At 44.1% G+C, this 19,650-nt stretch overlaps 1 protein-coding gene across 5 annotated transcripts in view; it reads left to right on the top strand.

Moving 5' to 3' along the window:
- Positions 1 to 19,650, top strand: part of arhgap27l (Rho GTPase activating protein 27, like) — a 186,665-nt gene that overhangs the window by 124,123 nt on the left and 42,892 nt on the right. For 4 of the 5 annotated variants that reach the window (XM_039740601.1, XM_039740600.1, XM_039740599.1 and 1 more), the window contains 3 exons: positions 2,611 to 2,727; positions 9,023 to 9,109; positions 14,253 to 14,339. In XM_039740601.1, coding sequence (XP_039596535.1) covers positions 2,611 to 2,727; positions 9,023 to 9,109; positions 14,253 to 14,339 — 291 coding nt within the window. The remainder of the gene's footprint in view (positions 1 to 2,610; positions 2,728 to 9,022; positions 9,110 to 14,252; positions 14,340 to 19,650) is intronic. The other variant, XM_039740602.1, reaches the window with a different exon arrangement.

The raw sequence follows: 19,650 nt of genomic DNA, 5'->3' as shown, positions 1-19,650 counted from the left end.
ACAACAAGACAGCTGGCAGGATATTGCCCAATAAATGCCAATGCCTCTCAGTGCTTATTTTTCACACCATCGACTTATCATAGTAGAAATGTGTGCCAGCAAGTCTCCTTTCACTTGAGAGGCAAGAGTTCTGTCAAAGGTGACACTTTAGCTGTTGTGAAAGGCGCTATATAGCGCCCGACCCGGTACAGACCACGCAGAGGCAACGTGTACAACAACACACAGGTTTTATTTTCTTCAGCCGTGGGCACACGCCTTCCCCGTGTCCCACAGGCCCAACACAGTCCCAAACACAGTCCCAAAGCACAAACTCACAATTCTCCACCACTCCTCCCAGGCAAGCTTCGTCTCCTTCTTCCTCCCAACTCTGGCTCGCCGAGTGGTGGTGGCTGGGCCCTTTTATAGCCCACCCGGAAGCATTCCAGGTGAGTAACCACCTGGTCCCGATTGCACCTCCGGGTGGGGCTGAAAGCTCGTCCAGCCGGGCTGTGGGAAGCAGGCAGCTCCCCCTAGCGACCACGCCGGGCCCCAACCAAGCTGTGGAGGACTCCATCTCCCATGGAGCCCTGCGGGTGGTTGGGGAGTCACCGACGGCCAGGGAGGCTGCCACCAAGCGTCCCGGGGGAGGTATTGGACTTCCCATGGCGGCTCCCCCGGAACATAAGCAGCAGAGGCGTCCCTACCGGGCATGGGACCCGGCTGTCCTTCACACTGTCCATATAAACTGCTCAAAATAATGAAAGGCACCCTTTTGAATGAGAGTAGAGCATCAAGTCAGTGACACTTGTGGGCTGTTGATCTGCTCAGTGAAGTAGCAGAGGGGCTCGTTCATCAGTTTCTGCTGCTTTGGTGCTCTCTCTTGGGGGCAGCAATGAGATGACCCACCAAAACAGGAATGAATGGTTTAACAGGTGTAGGGAAGCCATTTTTCCCTACAAGGTTTTTTTTTGGGAGTTTTTCCTTGTCTTCTCAGAGAGTCGAGGCTGGGGGGCTGTCAAGAGGCAGGGCCTGTTAAAGCCCATTGCGGCACTTCCTGTGTGATTTTGGGCTATACAAAAATAAACTGTATTGTATTGTAATGTACTGACATTTTTCCCTCCTCATCTGTTTTGTCACTCGTTTTGCATTTGGCTGCGGTCAGTGTCACTACTGGTAACATGAGGCCATACCTGGACCCTACAGAGCTGGCACAGGTAGTCCAACTTCTCTATGATAGAACATCACATGCCTGTCATTGCCAGAAGGTTTGCTGTGTCTCCCAGCACAGTCTCAAGGGCATGGAGGAAATTCCAGGAGACAGACATGCAGGTGAGCTGGACAAGACCCCTCTTAGAAGGTCCTTAACCCATCAGCAGGACCCACCGCTATCTGCTCCTTTGAGCAACAGGATGGACACTGGCAGAGCCTACAAAATGACCTCCAGCAGGCAGGCAGGCCAGTGGTGTGAATGTCTCTGACCAAACAATCAGAAACAGACTTCATGAGGGTGGTCTGAGGGTCAAACGTTCTCTAGTGGGCTCCGTGGAACTCAATTGGCATTTGCCACAAAAGACTAGAATTGGCAGGTCCACCACTGGCGGGTGCCCTGTGCTTTTCACAGATGAGAGCAGGTTCGCCCTGAGCACATGTGACAGAAGTGAAAGGGTCTGGAGAAGCAGTGGAGAACGTTATGCTGCCTGTAACATCGTTCAGCATGACCAGTATGGTGGTGGGTCAGTGATGGTACATCTGGAGAGGGTGGCATATCCATGGAGGGACTCACAGACCTCTACAGGCTAGACAAGGGTATCTTGACTGCCATTAGGTATCGGGATGAAATCCTTGGACCCATTGTCAGACCCTGTGGTTCCTCCTGCTGCATGACAATGCCCGGCCTCATGTGGCGAGAGGATGAAGGACTTGATACCATTGACTGACCAAACCCCCAACCCATGTTCACTGTCACCTCTGGGTGGGACATTATGTTTCGGTCCATCAGACACCTCCGCCTGTCCAGGAGCTCAGTGATGCCCTGGTCCAGATCTGGGAGGAGATCCCCCAGGACACCATCTATAGTCTCATTCGTTCATGGGGCATACAGACTACTGACTACCATTTAGAGTTGCTGCAATGACATTTCGGCAAAATGGACTTGCCTGCCGCATCATTTTTTCCCTCTAATTTTTGGGGTGTCTTTGAGTTCAGCCCTCTCTCTGTCGGTTGATCATTTAATTTCCATCCTTTTGGTCCCTCACACGTCACCATATCAGCAGAGAGAGCCAGCAGGGTTTTGTTTTCCCATTCACACCTGATGTGTTTTCAAAGTGTGCCTTTCATTTTTGTGAGCAGTTTATTAAAGCCACTCGAGTTCCCTTTGTCTGTCATGTCTGCTCCCCAAACTACCCCAGCAGGGAGTCCTGCGGCTCCAGTTTAGAAGTTCAGGTAGCGCCCCTCTGCCTCTCCGATGCACTGCAAGGCCTATGTGGCCTCATATAATAAGCTAGCTGACCGCCATATAATATTCACATTTTAGGAATTCTTTGTTGAACAAACTGAATAACCAAATGCTGTGATGTCATTTATGCTCTAATTTGTTTTTTTCTTTTTCTTTTTAATTTTCCTGCATAAAAGATTATACCACCGCAGTCAACAATCAGAAATGGATTTGACTTTGATGGCGGCTCCGTGTTTAAGAATTGGCGCCACACCATGTTTGTCCCCATCTCACAGACGGCACAAGAGGACAACGTAAGTAGAAGTGTTGATCAGCGTGGAGCAGGGGTGTCCAGCTCAGATTCTGGGTTTCTATTCCAGCCACTTTCTTAAGTTAGTAACAAGTTAGAATTTAACACACCACTTCTGCCTTAATTATTATAATTGATTTTCTTTTTTTTCTTTAACTGACAACAATACAATAAAGATATGCAAAGCAAGCCAGTTCAGTGACCAGCTAACTCAGGTGTCTGAAGCCGGCTTGAAGGCCGGGGCAGTGCCCCCATTATAGGGAATTAGGGCTCAGATCACAAGGGGTGGGGGGCATCTGCACGGGTTAGCTACCAAACAGTCGGTTGGCACAAGGTGCAAAATAACCTAACAGCAACACTGCTTGGAGGACCACCAAAAAAACCTCAGACTGGTCCATTCCATCTGAACTCGTGTAGTGCTGAGGTGTCACCCTTCACATGGCTGCACTCGGGTCCTAATCTGGGATCCTAAGGTGGTTTGTCATGTGGTGGCTGTGGTAATGTGCCATGTCAACGCCGGCTCCTAACCTCCTCGTCCTCCTCCTCCTTAGCTGTTAATGAAACCCCAAATTTAATTCTATGGTTTGTTCTTATTCTGCCACACCCGCCATTTCTGATAAAACAGAAATGTTATTAGTTGGTACCAAATCTGTCCTCTCTAACCTTCGTGGGCTAAAAATTGACGTCGATAGGATCCTGGCTGAACCCTCAACGTCAGTCTGTAATTTGGGTGTCATCTTGGATCAGCTCCTTATCTTCCAACCACTCATTAGTTCAATAGTACAGACGGCTTTTCTTCATCTCCATAACTTTGCTCATCTGCGTTCTTTCCTCAGTGTACAGGACACTGAAACACCGATTCACGCTTTCTTCACCACCCATCTGGACGATTGCAATGTTTTGTTTTATGGCCTCCCGACTAAATACTTTATCAATAGATTATATTGTGTTCAGAATTCTGCTGCTCGTCTACTTACAACACACTAAAAAATCTGCTCACATCAATCCTGTCTTCTGTGATTTCCATGGGTTACCAGTCTTTTCAAGAATCAAATATCAGCTTATTCTTCATGGTTTAGCCCCTCGTTATCTGTCTGAGCTCCTGATTCCTTCCACTCGTGTTTGTGCATTAAGATCATCGGGTGCTCACTTACTCACTAAATGTGCCTGAATACAGCTTAGTAACTGGGGGGCAGAGCTCTCAGTGTGATGGCCCCTAAAATTTAAAATGCTCTTCCTCTCAGTCTTTACGAGGAAAATCTCTTATTCATTTCAAACTCCTGTTAAAAACACACCTCTTCAATGAGTAGTATTCATTTTCTTGTGTGTAATTTCTACTGTCTTGTTAATGAGTTTATTGAATTGTAAAGTGTCCTTGAGTGTATGAAAGGCGCTACATAAATAAAACTGATTATTATTTTTTCCAAAACTGTTTTATTCTTTTAACTAAGATCAGCCACCCAAACACAATAGTTCAGTACTTCTCAGAAATTCATTTTTGTTCTCCCCACATACAGTGGAACCTCGGGTCACGACCGTAATTCGTTCCAAAACTCTGGACGTAACCCTAATTTGGTTGTGACCCGAAGTAAATTCCCCCCATAGGATTGTATGTAAATACAATTAATCCATTCTGGAGCGTACAAACTGTATGTAAATATATATATATTTTTTTAAGATTTTTAAGCACAAAATAGTTAATTATACTATAGAATGCACAGCATAAGAGCAAACTAAATGTAAAAACATTGAATAACACTGAGAAAGCCTTGAACAGAGAAAACTAACATTGCAGGAGTTCATGCTACAGCCTTACGAACCGCTCGCTGTAAACACTTTCTTTTTTAATGAGTTTTAAGCACAGGGAAAAAAATTAACATTTGAAAAATCCGTAATTTAATAAACAACCAAGAAAAGTAACATTGCAACAATACATGTTATGAACCGATTGCTGTAAACAGAACTGAAGTGGAGGTTAAAATCCAATAGAAAAAAAGTCTTCATTAAATACAACGCTCGAATCCGTCTCTTTAAAAACAAGCCTAGTGCCGCCTTTAACTGCCTTCTCAGCCTTACCTGCCCTCTCTCTCTCTCTCTCTCTCTCTCTCTCTCTCTCTCTCTCTCTCTCCCTCTCTGCTGTCTCTCTCTCCCTCTCTCTCTATCTCTCTCTCTCCCTCTCTCTCCACTCTCTCTCTCTATCTCTCTCCCTCTCTCCACTCTCTCTCTATCTCTCTCTCTCCCTCTCTCTCTCGCTTGCTCTCTCTCTCTCTCTCTCTCTCCCTCTCTCTCTCTCTCCACTCCCTCTCTCTCCCGCTCTCTCTCTGTCTCGCTCTCTATCTCCCTCTCTCTCCCTCTCTCTCCCTCTCTCTCCCTCTCTCTCTCTCTCTCTCTCTCTCTCTTCCTCACTCGCCCTCGCTCTCTCGCTCACTGCACAGGGAATGCATAGGGAGAGACCGAATGTGTGCGGAAATCATCGACGTGTACGAACCGGAAGGGAAACTGGCTTGTTCGTCCCCCGAGTGTGTGGTCGTGAACAGATGCAAAAGTTTGGCAAACCTTTTGGTTGCAACCCGACTTGTACGTGTTCAGAGATGTTTGTGACCCGAGGTTCCACTGTATTTTATTGAGAATGATGGTGTTTGAAAGACACGGCTACGGCTGGGACCAAAGTCATCGGCTGGCTCACTTTGCATTGCAGTTTGGCTGCTGTTGAATGAAAAACATGAAACAGTCAAAATGAAAGTCAATAAATACCAAGGCGACAAAGTGTGTTCTAATAGTATTAGTAACTGGATACTAATGGAGAAAATGGCTGGAATGAAAACCTGCAGCCACTGAGCTTGACGACTCTGCTTTAGAGCTTCAAATTTAGAGTCTGAAGAAATAAGTGCACTGAGATGCTGCCTTTCAGGTTAATGCTACGGAATTATCCTTCAGATACATGTTCTTTAAAATTTGTTATTAATGATTCATAATTTGTTCTGCATAGATACCTTTTTGTTATCCATGTGGTATGCAGTTAACGTCCTTATCTTTGGCATGTGTCCATCCAACTCACTATGTCCTAACTACAGGTGGCGGGGGCCAGAGGTCTACTGGAGCCAATCCCAACCAACACAGGGCGCAGGGCGCCAGTCCACCACAGAGCACACGCACACCAAGCACAATTTAGGATAGCCAATCCGCCTAACCTGCATGTCTTTGGACTGTGGGAGGAAACCCACGCAGACAAGGGGAGAACATGCAAACTCCACACAGGGAGGGCCCAGGAAGCGAACCCGGGTCTCCTAACTGCGAGGCAGCAGCGCTACCCACTGCACCACCGTGCCGCCTGTGGCATGTGTTGTGATGTGAAATTTTGCATACAAGTTGATAAATATTTTGTATGTCTTTATTTGTAACTTAGACAAAGCAATGGAATTTTATAGATAATAACAGCAATGGCTTGATGGTTTAAGAACCCCTTCCCCCTTTTTAGGACTGAGTCTCTTTGTAATTTTACGACAGGGTTGGGATGAGGAACGTCAAACAAGTTTGGCTAATTTTTCTCTGCTGAAGTCTCTCAATCAACCCCCACAGGAAAGCCAAGCTGCCTAACTGCCAAGCTTTACCTTAACACCTGGTTTGGAGGGCGGCAGGTGTGAGGGTGTTCTGTGCCCCCATTGGTCTGAAGTATGGCTGTTTGCGATTGGCTGGTATCAGAAGGATCTAAGTACCACAACGCCTTATTGGCTGTAGGGGTTGGACAGAAAACCCATAAATCTGCCTGCTTTACCTCACCCACTGTCTCTCTTACCAAACTGATGAAAGAGCATCTCACACACCATGAACTGAAATGGACAACATAATGAAGAGCACAGCACTGCAGCCATATTGAGACAGGCATGCATTCGGCCTGTTCTGAAGAAAGCTGACCACAAATGAGGCCTTAACTCGAGACATTTTAAGTAACAAACATGTCTGTCTGCCGCCTGAAACTACACATCAACATTTATCGGGCTGTATGGTTGCCATTATTCAAATGTACTTTGCATATTGTTATTATTTGTGAATATTATCAATAATACATTATTTAAAGTGTAACTTAACTCCTGCTTGTCTTTTACTACACCTAATTGCCTGAAGTTATACATATAGAAGGGATGGTGGGGAGAAGTTATAGAGTACAATACCTTATAAAGAGGGGCAAGTCTGTGAGATTTGAGACATTCTGAAAAAGGCTACATATTAATAATACAAAAGGGGAAAGGAGAGGAATATAATACTCTACCAAGACAAAACCGCATGCTTTGTTTTTCAGCAATGCTGTTGCTGTCTATCTGCATAAACGTGGTATGCAACAACACTGGGTGTAGAAACTGAAGGAAGGAGCCAATGAACAAATGAGAGAACAGAACTGATGGGCATTTTAAATGAACACATGAGCTCTGTGACACAATGTCATTGGGTCCTTTTAGTCGATGAATTCTTGAGCAGAGTTTGGTCAAGAAGCGCCGCCGCTGCCCCCTTCAAACTTCTGTTTTCTTATTAGCCAAGTCACAAGCCTTTGTCTTATTAGTTCATTTAATTGAATCTAACTAATTAATTCATTTGTGTAATTCTTCAGTGTCTTTGAGGGAGGTCGTCGTTCTTGATTACATTTCTATATTTCTTGAGCTTCTGTGAAACCTGATTTTTCCTCCTTGGGACAAATAAAGTTGACACTGTCTGTCTGTCAAACTAGCCTGGCCATGTCAGAGAGGAGAATCTAACAGATGTACCGCTAAAAGGGTAAATCCCTGATACTTAATTGTTACTGTGGCAGCTTTAAATCAAAAATCTATGTTTAATTTGTTTTATACACCGTCCATTTCAAATTTAGATTTTTTATGGTATTTTTACAGGGGGCACAAGCTCCTTGAACATTAGGATCATTTGACTTGCGGCTAACCCCAAAAAAACTCACCCTCTCCTCAAGACAGGTAGGTGGCAGAGGGCAAGACGCTTAGGAAAATAAAACGGCAATTAACTTTTAATGCCTTTTTAATACAAGCAGTTGTATAGACAAAGAGCCCTTCATTATCATGGTCATCGTCAGGACAAGCATCTCTGGCCTGACAGAAATGTCAATGAGCTTCTGCCCCGTTGTTGAGCTTTATGGCTCTTCAGCTGTGCACAGATGACTTGGTTCAGGCCTAAAGACCCCTAAATTCTGAACGGCTCAGTGAGTTCCAACATAACCGCACTGACATGTTAGACGGTGTGACCGTGTGGTGGCTGCCCTCTTATTTGTTTTTATTCAAACGTTATTTGCAGTATTTGGTCCATAAGTGATGCAATTCCATGCCTACTGTATACCCCTCTTGCCCTCTGAAGACAGATATTATGCTCATTTCTGGCCTTTTAGCTCTAATCCTGTTGTCTAGTTCCTCGCCGGATGTCGGCTGTCCAGCTCATACAGGGCCTCCTGTTCTCCTTATAAGCTAAAAGCCTTTTATATCGCCGTATAAGTGCATGTTAAATCTGTGGGTAAGTATGGAGAACATTAGATATCGTTGATAGGTTTTGTATGTCCTTAAAAATATAAATCACAGGGATGTTCAATGAATGGTTACTGACGGTGGCCGGAAAGAAGCGCACAGGAAAAAACTACACACGGGGAAAAAACGCATGTGGATAAATGAAATGAAAAAATGAGCAAACGACAAAGACGTATATGCAAAGAAGAAAAAAATGTTATATTATATATCGCAATAAACGAAATTGTATAATTGTTCACTAAACGTATTTATAAGCTTGTATGTTTTAATTTGTGCTAATTGGGGTGGAGGGCTGTTGGATGGTCCATAAAATAAAATAGTCATTAATCCTTTTATTACTGTCATTGTTGTGCCTAAATTACCATTTCTAGGAAATTATTATTCTTTACAATAGTTTTCAGAATTTGATATTATACCTTCGTATTCCACAGATAGGCAAATTAGAGTTTTATACTTTTGATTACGGCAAGTAAGTAAAGGAGTTTTCTTTAATCTTCCCTAACTTTATATTTTATTATAATAAAAAACATCTAGCAGTAGGCCTATAGGTGGTTTATATTTTATATTTGTAATAGTTATATGCCACCGCCGTGTGCTTTTTTCCGCGTGTGCACTTTACCGTATGCGTATTCTTCCACGTGCGGTTATTTCCCGTGCACTTATTTTCCTTCCGAGATTCGTTATTGGCATATGGCTGTAGTGGCAATGCATCAGCTGTATTTTAAAACCTAAAAGGAATATGAAAATGTTTCTCTCTCTTTCTCTTTCCCCCACGTTTAGAAGTTCTTCCCCGTACACAGGAGAAACACATCTGATCACCTCTACGAAGAGTACGGCTCTGGAAACTCGGCTGAATTTACGCATCAAGTATGTAACTACCTGTTCTAATCTGCCTTTTGCAATGCCTGTCATGTTTTTTTAAAGGAGTCGGTGCTTCTGATACTCAATAACATCCCTTTAAGCACATTTTGATATGCAGCGTAATGTGAAAGTAATATTTGTTTAGCTGTCCTGAAACCAGAAGTCGCCCTCCGCTGATAAGAGCCAAGCGACGTTTCTGGAGATGAGTATTTACTGTGTAAGGCCGCAGGTGCAGTCGCGCCCACCCTCTGCTTATTTAATTCACCTTCCCGGTCTGACTAATTCACTGATGCCCCCATATTTCATATTTCTCCGTAGCTTTGCACTTCACGTGTCTGCCATCTGCATTGTGTGCTGTGACTCAAACAGCTGCACTTGTTTATGTGACGCATGTCTTTGTGCTGCCATCCACAGTGAAGAAACCTGAATAAAAAGCTGCATTGCAAACTGACGTTTTACTGAGCTCCTTTGCTAGTGTTCTTGTGCTCTTGCTGAAAAATGCTAAGAGACTTTCATTTATTTCAGACAAAACGGCTGCCGTTAATGTAACTAAATGACAAATGGTGGGGCGTTCACCTGGTTTGTTATGAGGGTCATCCCAATAGTAATACACCTCTGTTCTGTAAAATATACGTAGAACTGCTGGTGAATTGCTTATTGCATTTTAAATTTGCCAAAAAGGCCATTAAAGAATTTTATTTTTTAACCTAGCAGATTACCCAGTGGCTTCGGTCACTGAGTAGAAGGGAAAAATTTGTGGCTCTCATGAGGCAACGGCATTAATGCCGTCTGAACAACACATCCCACGTGATTCAAATGTAGCCCTCTGTGCTTGGCAGTACTCACACATGATGTCCATTTCTCCTATTGTAACTTTTGGATGTAGGCAATAATCTTTTTCAATGTTATAATTGAATCCCTCCATATACAGACCCTGACGCCTGTGTGACGTGGTAGCCTGTGATTATTGCATCCGTCGAATTCGATTCTGTTCAGCACGTTGTTCGGGTGTTTGTGAGGCCCTTAATTGTGATTTTCATATACACTGATCAGCGAGCCTGTGAGCCTTCTCCCTCGATCTGCTTCTGTCTCACTTTCTCTGTGTAACCTGACTCCTGTGGTCATACGTAATTTCTGTTTCAAATGCGAAAAGATTTATATATATATATATATATATATATATATATATATATATATATAGATGATTATTGAGATTCCTTCCGGGATGATCTTTCACAGCCTCCAGGGTTAGTCATGGATTTCCTCTTAGAAATGAAATCCCAGTATGCAATAGTCAATGGTGCTTACTCCTAATAAATGAACTCATGGCTTTGGTAGAGGTTGTCAAACTTGGTCCTGGGGGCCCACTGTGGCTTCAGGTTTTTGTTCCAACCAGATTCATAATCATCTTCTTCTTTTGGTTGATCCCATTAGTGGTCGCCACAGCAGATCATCTTCTTCCATATCTTTCTGTCCTCTCCATCTTGTTCTGTCACACTCATCACCTGCATGTCCTCTCTCACCACATCCATAAACCTTCGCTTAGGCCTTCCTCTTACCTGACAGCTCTATCCTTAGCATCCTTCTCCCAATATACCCCTCATCTCTCCTCTGCACATGTCCAAACCAGTGCAATCTCGCTTCTCTGACTTTGTCTCCCAACCGTCCAACCTGAGCTGACCTTCTAATGTCCTCATTTCTAATCCTGTCCATCCTCGTTACACCCAATGCAAATCTTAGTATCTTTAACTCTGCCACCTCCAGCTCGCTCTCCTGTGCCACCGTCTCCAGCCCATGTAACACAGCTGGTCTCACTACCGTCCTGTAGACCTTCCCTTTCACTCTTGCTGATACTCTTCTGTCACAGATCACTCCTGACACTCTTCTCCACCCATTCCACCCTGCCTGCATTTCTGCTTTTGCTATCGATTTAAATGCTTAACTCTCTTTTGTTGATCTCATTATATTTATTTTGCCCTTTGTCTGTGAGGTTTTCTTCCTTCATTCTATCTTAATAATGTAAATTAAATACGAGCAGAGCAGACACCCGGGCAAACAACACGGAATTGTGAAAGGCTGCAACTACTTTAGCGTCAGACCCACTAATTAGGAAATAATGGATTAATTAAATGAAAAGTAGAATGAAAATGAAGATGAAAATATTGTTATAATGAAAAAAAAATACATTTTTCCCATATAACTGCTTACTACATTTTAATATATTTTTTTACCAAATGTAGTTTTCTCATTTCTATATTGTTCCCAAAACACAGAATCTCAAAAATAACAAATCACTTAATTAGCCCAGGAGTTCAATTAAAAACAGAAACTGGTTGGAACAAAAACCCTGCAGCCACAGCGGGTCCCCAGGTCCGAGTTTGAGAAACCCCTGGTGTAGCAGGGACGCAGTTCAGAATGAATCGCAGTTTTTAAATAATCCATTTGGCCGTGTCCGTCTCTGTGGGCACAATCGTGCGGCCACAGGGAACTGATGAGGTAATTGGGACGTGTCGCACCTCTGCGTGAGGATGCGATGCTTCTGAATTGCTTCATTGGCTTCCTGCGGTGAGTGGTTGAAGCGCTGCACCCACAGAGCCGTATAAAGGCAGGCAGGGTGAAAGTGCGGCATTGGGGGCAATAAAAGGGAGCGGTTGAGCCAGCTAGCTGATGAGAGAGGTCAGCGTGGTCAGGGGTCCCATGTGGAGTGAAGGGTCGGCGCTTGAGGGACAGATTGCGCCCACTGATGATGTGGAAGAGTGGGTTCAATTGTGAAGGAGTCCACCCTAGCGATCCAAAGGATGACTGTGAGTGTGAGAAAGAAGACAGGAAGACCACCAACTCCGAGTGGTCTGGCAGACACAGCCAAAACGGGGGTCAGTAGTGTGCAGACTGCGGTGGCTGAAGTCTCTCCAGCTGAACAAAGCTTGGGTGAGCTGGAGAGACTGGGAAGGAGCTGTGCTTGCCTGGTGCGACCGCAGTGTCTGCTGCACGTTTTTTAGTCTTGTTTTAAATGTTTGGGATTTTTGATCTTTTTATGGATTATTTATTTATGGACGTTTGGAGCACTGCACTTTATTTGGACTCTGATGTTGTTTTTTCACTGTTTTTTATAATAAAAGCACCTTTTGCACCATCCCATTGCTCAGGCTGATGTGTCCCCATAAACCGGCTCATTTGGTTACATTACTGACGGTGTTGGGGTCGAGGACTCCCAAAAGGGAAGAGGGAGCATGGAGCAGGACCCACATCGTCACGGGCTTATCACCAATTGGTGTATCGTACTTTATTTTATTTGCACTGAGAAATATACAGCAATTGTATAAAGAAGGCTGATATCAGCTGATCACAGAACAACACTTACTGGAGTAACACCGCATTGTGAGTGAATTAGTTAGTAATCGATTATTGCCTACCACCAAATTCTGTAATGGTTACATACAGTGCATCCAGAAAGTATTCCCAGCGCTTCATCACCTTTTCCACATTTTCTTATGTTACAGCCTTCTTCCAAAATGGATTAAATTTCATTTTTTTTCCTCAGAATTCTACACACAACACCCCATAATGACAACATGAAGAAAGTTTACTTGAGGTTTTTGCAAATTTATTAAAAATAAAAAAACTGAGAAGTCACATGTCCATAAGTATTCACAGCCTTTGCTCAATACTTTGTCGATGCACCTTTGGCAGCAATTCCAGCCTCAAGTCTTTTTGAATATGATTGGCACAAGCTTGGCACACCTATCCTTGGCCAGTTTCGCCCATTCCTCTTTGCAGCACCTCTCAAGCTCCATCAGGGTCGGTGCACAGCCATTTTAAGATCTCTCCAGAGATGTTCAATCGGATTCAAGTCTGGGCCACTCAAGGACATTCACAGAGTTGTCCTGAAGCCACTCCTTTGATATCTTGGCTGTGTGCTGAGGGTCATTGTCCTGCTGAAAGATGAACCGTCACCCAAGTCTGAGGTCAAGAGCGCTCTGGAGCAGGTTTTCATCCAGGATGTCTCTGTACGTTGCTGCAGTCATCTTTCCCTTTATCCTGACTAGTCTCCCAGTTCCTGATGCTGCCACCACCATGCTTCACTGTAGGGATGGTATTGGCCTGGTGATGAGCGGTGCCTGGTTTCCTCCAAACGTGATACCTGGCATTCACACCAAAGAGTTCAATCTTTGTCTCATCAGACCAGAGAATTTTGTTTTTCATGGTCTGAGAGTCCTTCAGGTGCCTTTTGGCAAACTCCAGGCGGGCTGCCATGTGCCTTTTACTAAGGAGTGGCTTGCGTCTGGCCACTCAACCATACAGGCCTGCTTGGTGGAACGCTGCAAAGATGGTTGTCCTTCTGGAAGGTTCTCCTCTATCCACAGAGGACCTCTGGAGCTCTGACAGAGTGACCATCGGGTTCTTGGTCACCTCCCTGACTAAGGCCCTTCTCCCCTGATCGCTCAGTTTAGATGGCCGGCCAGTTCTAGGAAGAGTCCTGGTGGTTTCAAACTTCTTCCACTTACGGATGATGGAGGCCATTCTGCTCATTAGGACCTTCAAAGCAGCAGAAATGTTTCTGTAACCTTCCCCAGATTTGTGCCTTGGGACAATCCTGTGTCGGAGGTCTACAGACAATTCCTTTGACTTCATGCTTGGTTTGTGCTCTGACTTGAACTGTCAACTGTGAGACCTTCTATAGACAGGTGTGTGCCTTTCAAATCAGGTCCAGTCAACTGAATTGACCACAGGTGGACTCCAATGAAACATCTCAAGGATGATCAGGAGACACAGGATGCACCTGAGCTCAATTTGGAGCTTCATGGCAAAGGCTGTGAATACTTATGTACTTGTGATTTCTCAGTTTTTTTGTTTTTAATAAATTTGCAAAAATCTCAAGTAAACTTTTTTCACGTTGTCATTATGGGGTGTTGTGTGTAGAATTCTGAGGGAAAAAAAATGAATTTAATTCATTTTGGAATAAGGCTGTAACATAAGAAAATGTGGAAAAAGTGATGCGCTGGGAATACTTTCCGAATGCATTTTACTTATTAATTGTTTCTTAAAATGAGTTGTTGCATTTCTAACAAAGTTTTGTTTTAATCTTTTGATCATTAATATCATGTGCTATTAAAAAACAAACGCCTTTTTTCTGTCTCATTATTCAAAGGAGCATAAAAGTAGGCATAGGAGAAACGCATCTGATTTCTCTGCACAGCTTGCTCTGGGACATTCCAGGGAGATCCTCCAACCTCATGTCAGTAACTCCTACTAAATGGTCAAGTTGTTTCATTTTTTTACATCCTCGCCTTTGCCTAATTAACTTCAGTGCTAGTGGTCTTGGCTAAAGGGGGCGTTGAGCATGAACGCTGAACTTTTTTCCTCCATCACTCGATTCACTAACCCAACGGCCTTTGGAGCTTCGGTCTTAATCTCTAAATCTCTCCGTATTTCTTGAGTAGTCATAAATCTGTTCTTGCATGTGTTTTAACTCAATGATGAAATTCAATTCAATAAAATGTGTCGTTTTTAATAAAAATACAGGGAAAGCCCACCTGCATGCTGTGATTGATGAACGTGCAGTTTCCATGTTGAGAATTCACCCTCACTTTGTGTGCAGTCGCCCTCATGGTCGTCACAACAGCTCTGCCTTGGTAGAGGAAATAAGACGGGTCACAGTCACAGTCGCTCTTTGCCTTTTCCATAGAAAGTAGTAAGGTTTATCCTGAAGGACTGCAAAATGCAACATTTTGAAAGTGAGAAATATTGGACTACTTTGTTGCATGGTGATTAGTGGATTTTTAGCCCAGTTGCAAGCCAGGGCATATAGAGGGTGAGTCCAAATTATGGACAAAGTTAAAAGTTTTAAAAGAAAAAAAAATAGCATGCGTTTCTACTAAATTTGTTATCATGTTAATTATGTTGATCGAGTTGCCCAGTGGGACATCCTGAGGGTTCGCGGGATCCCCTTGAGGTTGCCGGATATCATGGCCGGCCTGTACACTGGGACTGTGAGTGCTGTGCAGAGTGGAGGCAGCACAGTTGATTCTGGGGACCACCAGGGGTGTGTTCTGCTCCTACTCTGTTCAATGCTGGCATGGACTGGGTGTTGGGCAAGGCCGTAGGTTCCAGCGGCTGTGGGGCATCTGTTGGTGAAGAAAGATTCACGGATCTTTACTTTGCTGACAATGCTGTGATCTTCAATGGAGTCAATGGAGGCTCTGATCGGGGAGCTCGAGAGACTGAGCGAGGAGTCTGGTGTTTGGGCTTGTGAGTGTCCTGATAAAAACCAAGAGCCGGGCCTTTAATGACCTCTTGGGCACGGCCATCAGCAGTGTGTCAACCTCATCGAGAGGTTTACTTACCTTGGCAGTGACATTTATGTCGCTGGTGACTCTACCCATGAAACCAGTAGACGGATTGGGAGAGGATGGGGGGGTCATGAGTTCGCTGGAAAGGGGTTGTGTGGCGCTCCCGATATCTCAGGTCCAAGTCTTTAGAGTCCCAGTGCTTCCTGTTTGTGAGACATGGACGCTATCCAGTGACCTGAAACGAAGACTGGACTCCTTCATGTGTGTCTCTCTAGAAAATCCTTGGGTTCCATTGGTTTGACTTTGTGTTGCTCATGGAGTCCCGAATGAGGCACATTACCTGCATTGAGAGGGAGTGTCAGTTACGGCACTACGGCCATGTGGCACGTTTACCCGATGGTGATCCGGCTCGTAAGGTCCTCATTGTTGGGGACCATAGTGGCTGGACCAGACCAAGGGGGGGTCGCCCATGTAACACCTGGCTGCGGCAGATTGAGGGTCATTTCTGAAGGGTGGGACTGGACCGCGTGTCTGCCTGGGGCGTTGTCCACCGAGATCCCAAGTTGTTTCATCGTGTGGTGGGTGCGGCAACGTGCTGTACCAGTGCGTGCTCCCCAATTTGACTGTTAATGAAAATACACGGTGAGTCAAAATTATGTTAACACCTTTGGATTTATTTCTATCTCGCCCACACCTTTCCAGGTGGATGGATAGGCCATGGTGGACGAGTGCCATGGCCATGGCCTCCACTCTCCCCTGATTTGACACCGTTCGGTTTCTGGTTATGAGGTGTGGTGAAGTACCGAGTGATATCAATGACCTGAAGAACAGAATACGGACTGTGGGATCATCTATTCCCCGTGAAATGTGTGTCCGGCCTTAAAATGGTGCTGTTGCTCGTTGGTTTTTGTGTGTTGAACATGATGGCCAGCAGGTTGAGACATTCCTGTAAATCAGGGGTGCCCACACTTTTTCGGCTTGCGAGCTACTTTTAAAATGATCTACCTACATTAAAAATTATATATATATATATATACACACACTGAGTATACTTTATACATAAAATATATGTTGTCATACCTTGCATAACCTTTATGGCACAAAAACAATTCAATATATTTATGGTCACTACAGTATTTGGATTTAATAATCGTCATGTGGGAAAAGGCTGACTCGCATAAATAAGTAGAGCTGAATAATGCAGTCAAGGAGCTTTTGAATTCAGCCGAGTGAAAAATGACGGCTGTCCGATTAACTGCGATTTTAGTTCCTTCTCCTTTCTCTTTCTCAGATCGCTTTTAGGAAGGACGTCAGTTTCGTAGTTTTTGTGAACAGTTCGAAAGTGCCTTTCCACATTTTCCTTCTTAGGAATAGCAATGATTCATTGACAGATCAGACAAACGCACTTCGATTGTGACATCTTCCAATTCCAGCCCATACCCTCCCCAAACAATTTTTTTTTAAATCCCTTCTTTAGTCGATATAAATTGGAAGGCTAATTAGATCACAGCCGGAGTTTTGCAGTAACTCGCGTGTTTGATTGTGAGTGCAGGATGACCACAGTGTGTTAGAAGAAAAGAGATCTCAGACTGGCTACCCTGTATGCCAATCAAGTGGCAAATGCCATAGGGAGGATATATGATAGACTAGCATTTAAAAAAATTTTTTTTGACTGCAACGCGATCGACCTGCACTGCCTTTGCGATATACCGGTTGATCGCGATCGACACATTGGGCACCCCTGCTGTAAATCATCTTGCACATATGAAATATGTTTTGTGAATAATTTGTTTCCGCCATTCAAACGTTAACATCATTTTGACTCGCCCGTATAATACTGTGTATCAACAGAGTACTTTTATAATTATATAAAGTTTAGTTGAACGCTCCATTACAATGTGTAGGTGTCAGATAAGTAAGCCACACAGCACCACCTCATATGCAGGTCAGAATTGTAGTTCGTGGTGTGCGACTGTGGCTTACAGTTTGTATTTTAATCATCTTGAGAATCGAAAAGATGCCATTTTTGATAGAACCATTCAGTAAATTCTTAAAAAGAGTAATAAAGAATGCAGAAGTGGCATTTTACGCTTTCACTAAACTATTACTAATTTAAGACTTGATGAAATACAACCGAGCTTATTTTTATTTTTTTCTCACTTTTTCAGAGACAGTATATTGTTATGTGTTACTATTGTAACGTACAGGCATTATAAACTGAAAGCTGGCTCAAATATTCGTCACTTTTATCAAATAAGGCGATGTGTGACATTTTCAGTCAAGACAATGAAGGTATGGCGTAGCTGACTCTCTTAAAATAATCGTGCCCAACTGTTGTGTTGTGCTGCCTAAAGTGAAATGGCTTGGCCCAGCTGGCGTTGAATTTCTTTTTTAGCCGCTGTAACGATATGAGGGTACACAGAGATAAGTGTGTGTGGTCTTCTCATCAGAACTAGTGAGCTTACCATGCAACTGTGGAAGACTCTGTCAAAATGCCAGAGTCAGAGAGGCTTAATGCCAGCTCAGGTTACACCTTCTGTACCTGCCACCCCCATGACAGCTCTGTTTCCCGAAGAGGCATTAGCTCTCTTGGAAATGTGTTCTTTTGAAATTGTGGCATATTAAATAACTAAATAATGTCGTAATATACCAGCAAAGGCGATATCCCTCCAATCGTGAATATGGCGGTACAAGAATCACATGAGAAAAAATATCTTTTAGCTTACATTTACTGACGGTTAACGCGGTTACAGACGGGAGGCAAATGTACAGACTTTTTATCCAGGTGGGAATCTGGATCAACACAGCCTGCCATTTCTCGTCCCCACGCTGGGAGATTTTTCGAACTTTGTCGACACGGCCTCGAAGGGTCTGGCTGCTGTCCAAGCCTTTATACCGTTCTTCTTCAACTTGCTGGTCCTTTCTGTCTCCAAACAAGGGCTGAACTCCTCCTCCACAAAATACAGAAATATCATAGTGCTTACATGCTGGTTCTCATTCCCCCAATAAGGAAAGAAGATTGTGTGCTGACAGAGGACAGGAATACCCTATTCTGTGTTTAAGCTGATTATACAATCCTCCAGTTGTCTTTGGCTATCTAATCCAATGCTTGGCTAGCAATTCTAACTGCTGAGCCCCTGTGTGCCAAATTTAACATGCAGATGTGAATAAATCCATTAACAGTATTGTCCAAATATAGTGACATAAAGGAAAATGTAGTATAACAAGCTCCAGATGCCCAGTGCCCACCATTACGTAACGCCTGCAGAGCTCTGTAATTGTCTGGGATTGTGTTTCTGCACTCCTTTAGGGAATGCGGCAGGTCTGTAATGTTAAAGATGAGCTGACAGACAGACAGACAGACAGATGAGCCAGACGTTTTGTGATGTCGTCTGAGGCTCTTTGTGCTGATGCAGATCAGGGTAAAGTTCAATTCTGCTCTGCACATGTAATATCTGTCCATCCATTATATCCTAACTACAGGGTCACAGGGGTCTGCTGGAGCCAATCCCAGCCAACACAGGGCGCAAGGCAGGGAACAAACCCCAGGCAGAGTGCCAGCACACCACAGGGCACACACACAACAAGCACACACTAGGGACAATTGAGGATCTCCAATACACCTAACCTGCATGTCTTTGGACTGTGGGAGGAAACCCACGCAGACACGGGGAGAACAAGCAAACTCCACGCAGGGAGGACCCAGGAAGCAAACCACAGGTTTCCTTATTGCGAGGCAGCAGCGCTACCCACCGTGCCACCCCACTTGTAATATTTCTATTGCATTTCTATTCTATTGTGTTGAGGATCACTTGTGTCCTGTTCTGTGTCTTGTAATGTATTGACCCCATTTTATCACCCACTGCACACCCAACCTAAGGGGTCTCTCTTCAAACTGCCTTTCCTGAGGTTTTTTTCCATCTCTTTTCCCTACAAAATTTTTTTTTTGAGAGTTTTTCCTTGTCTTTTTAGAGAGTCAGGGCTGGGGGGCCTTCAAAAGACAGGGCCTGTTAAAGCCCATTGCGGCTCTCATTGTTTGATTTTGGGCGATATGCAAACATATATAGTTCCTCAATTCAAGATCAGGCCAGCCAGAATGAATCCCACATTAAAGGCGTTTAAGGAGGCGTCCGGTGATCTGACAGGAAGTGTCCCTTAGAGGCTGCTGTGCCGGCGTCCTGAGTAACGGGGCCTTTGCAGGCCTTCAGTTTCACGCCTGATTCTGCAGTGTTGCTTTAAAGATGAGTGTGTTGGTCG

This window comes from Polypterus senegalus, chromosome 17 (genome assembly GCF_016835505.1).
Source record: "Polypterus senegalus isolate Bchr_013 chromosome 17, ASM1683550v1, whole genome shotgun sequence".
Classification (NCBI taxonomy): Eukaryota; Metazoa; Chordata; class Cladistia; order Polypteriformes; family Polypteridae; genus Polypterus; species Polypterus senegalus.
The sequence above is the reverse complement of the archived record's forward strand: the minus strand, read 5'-3'. Positions and strand labels throughout refer to the sequence as shown.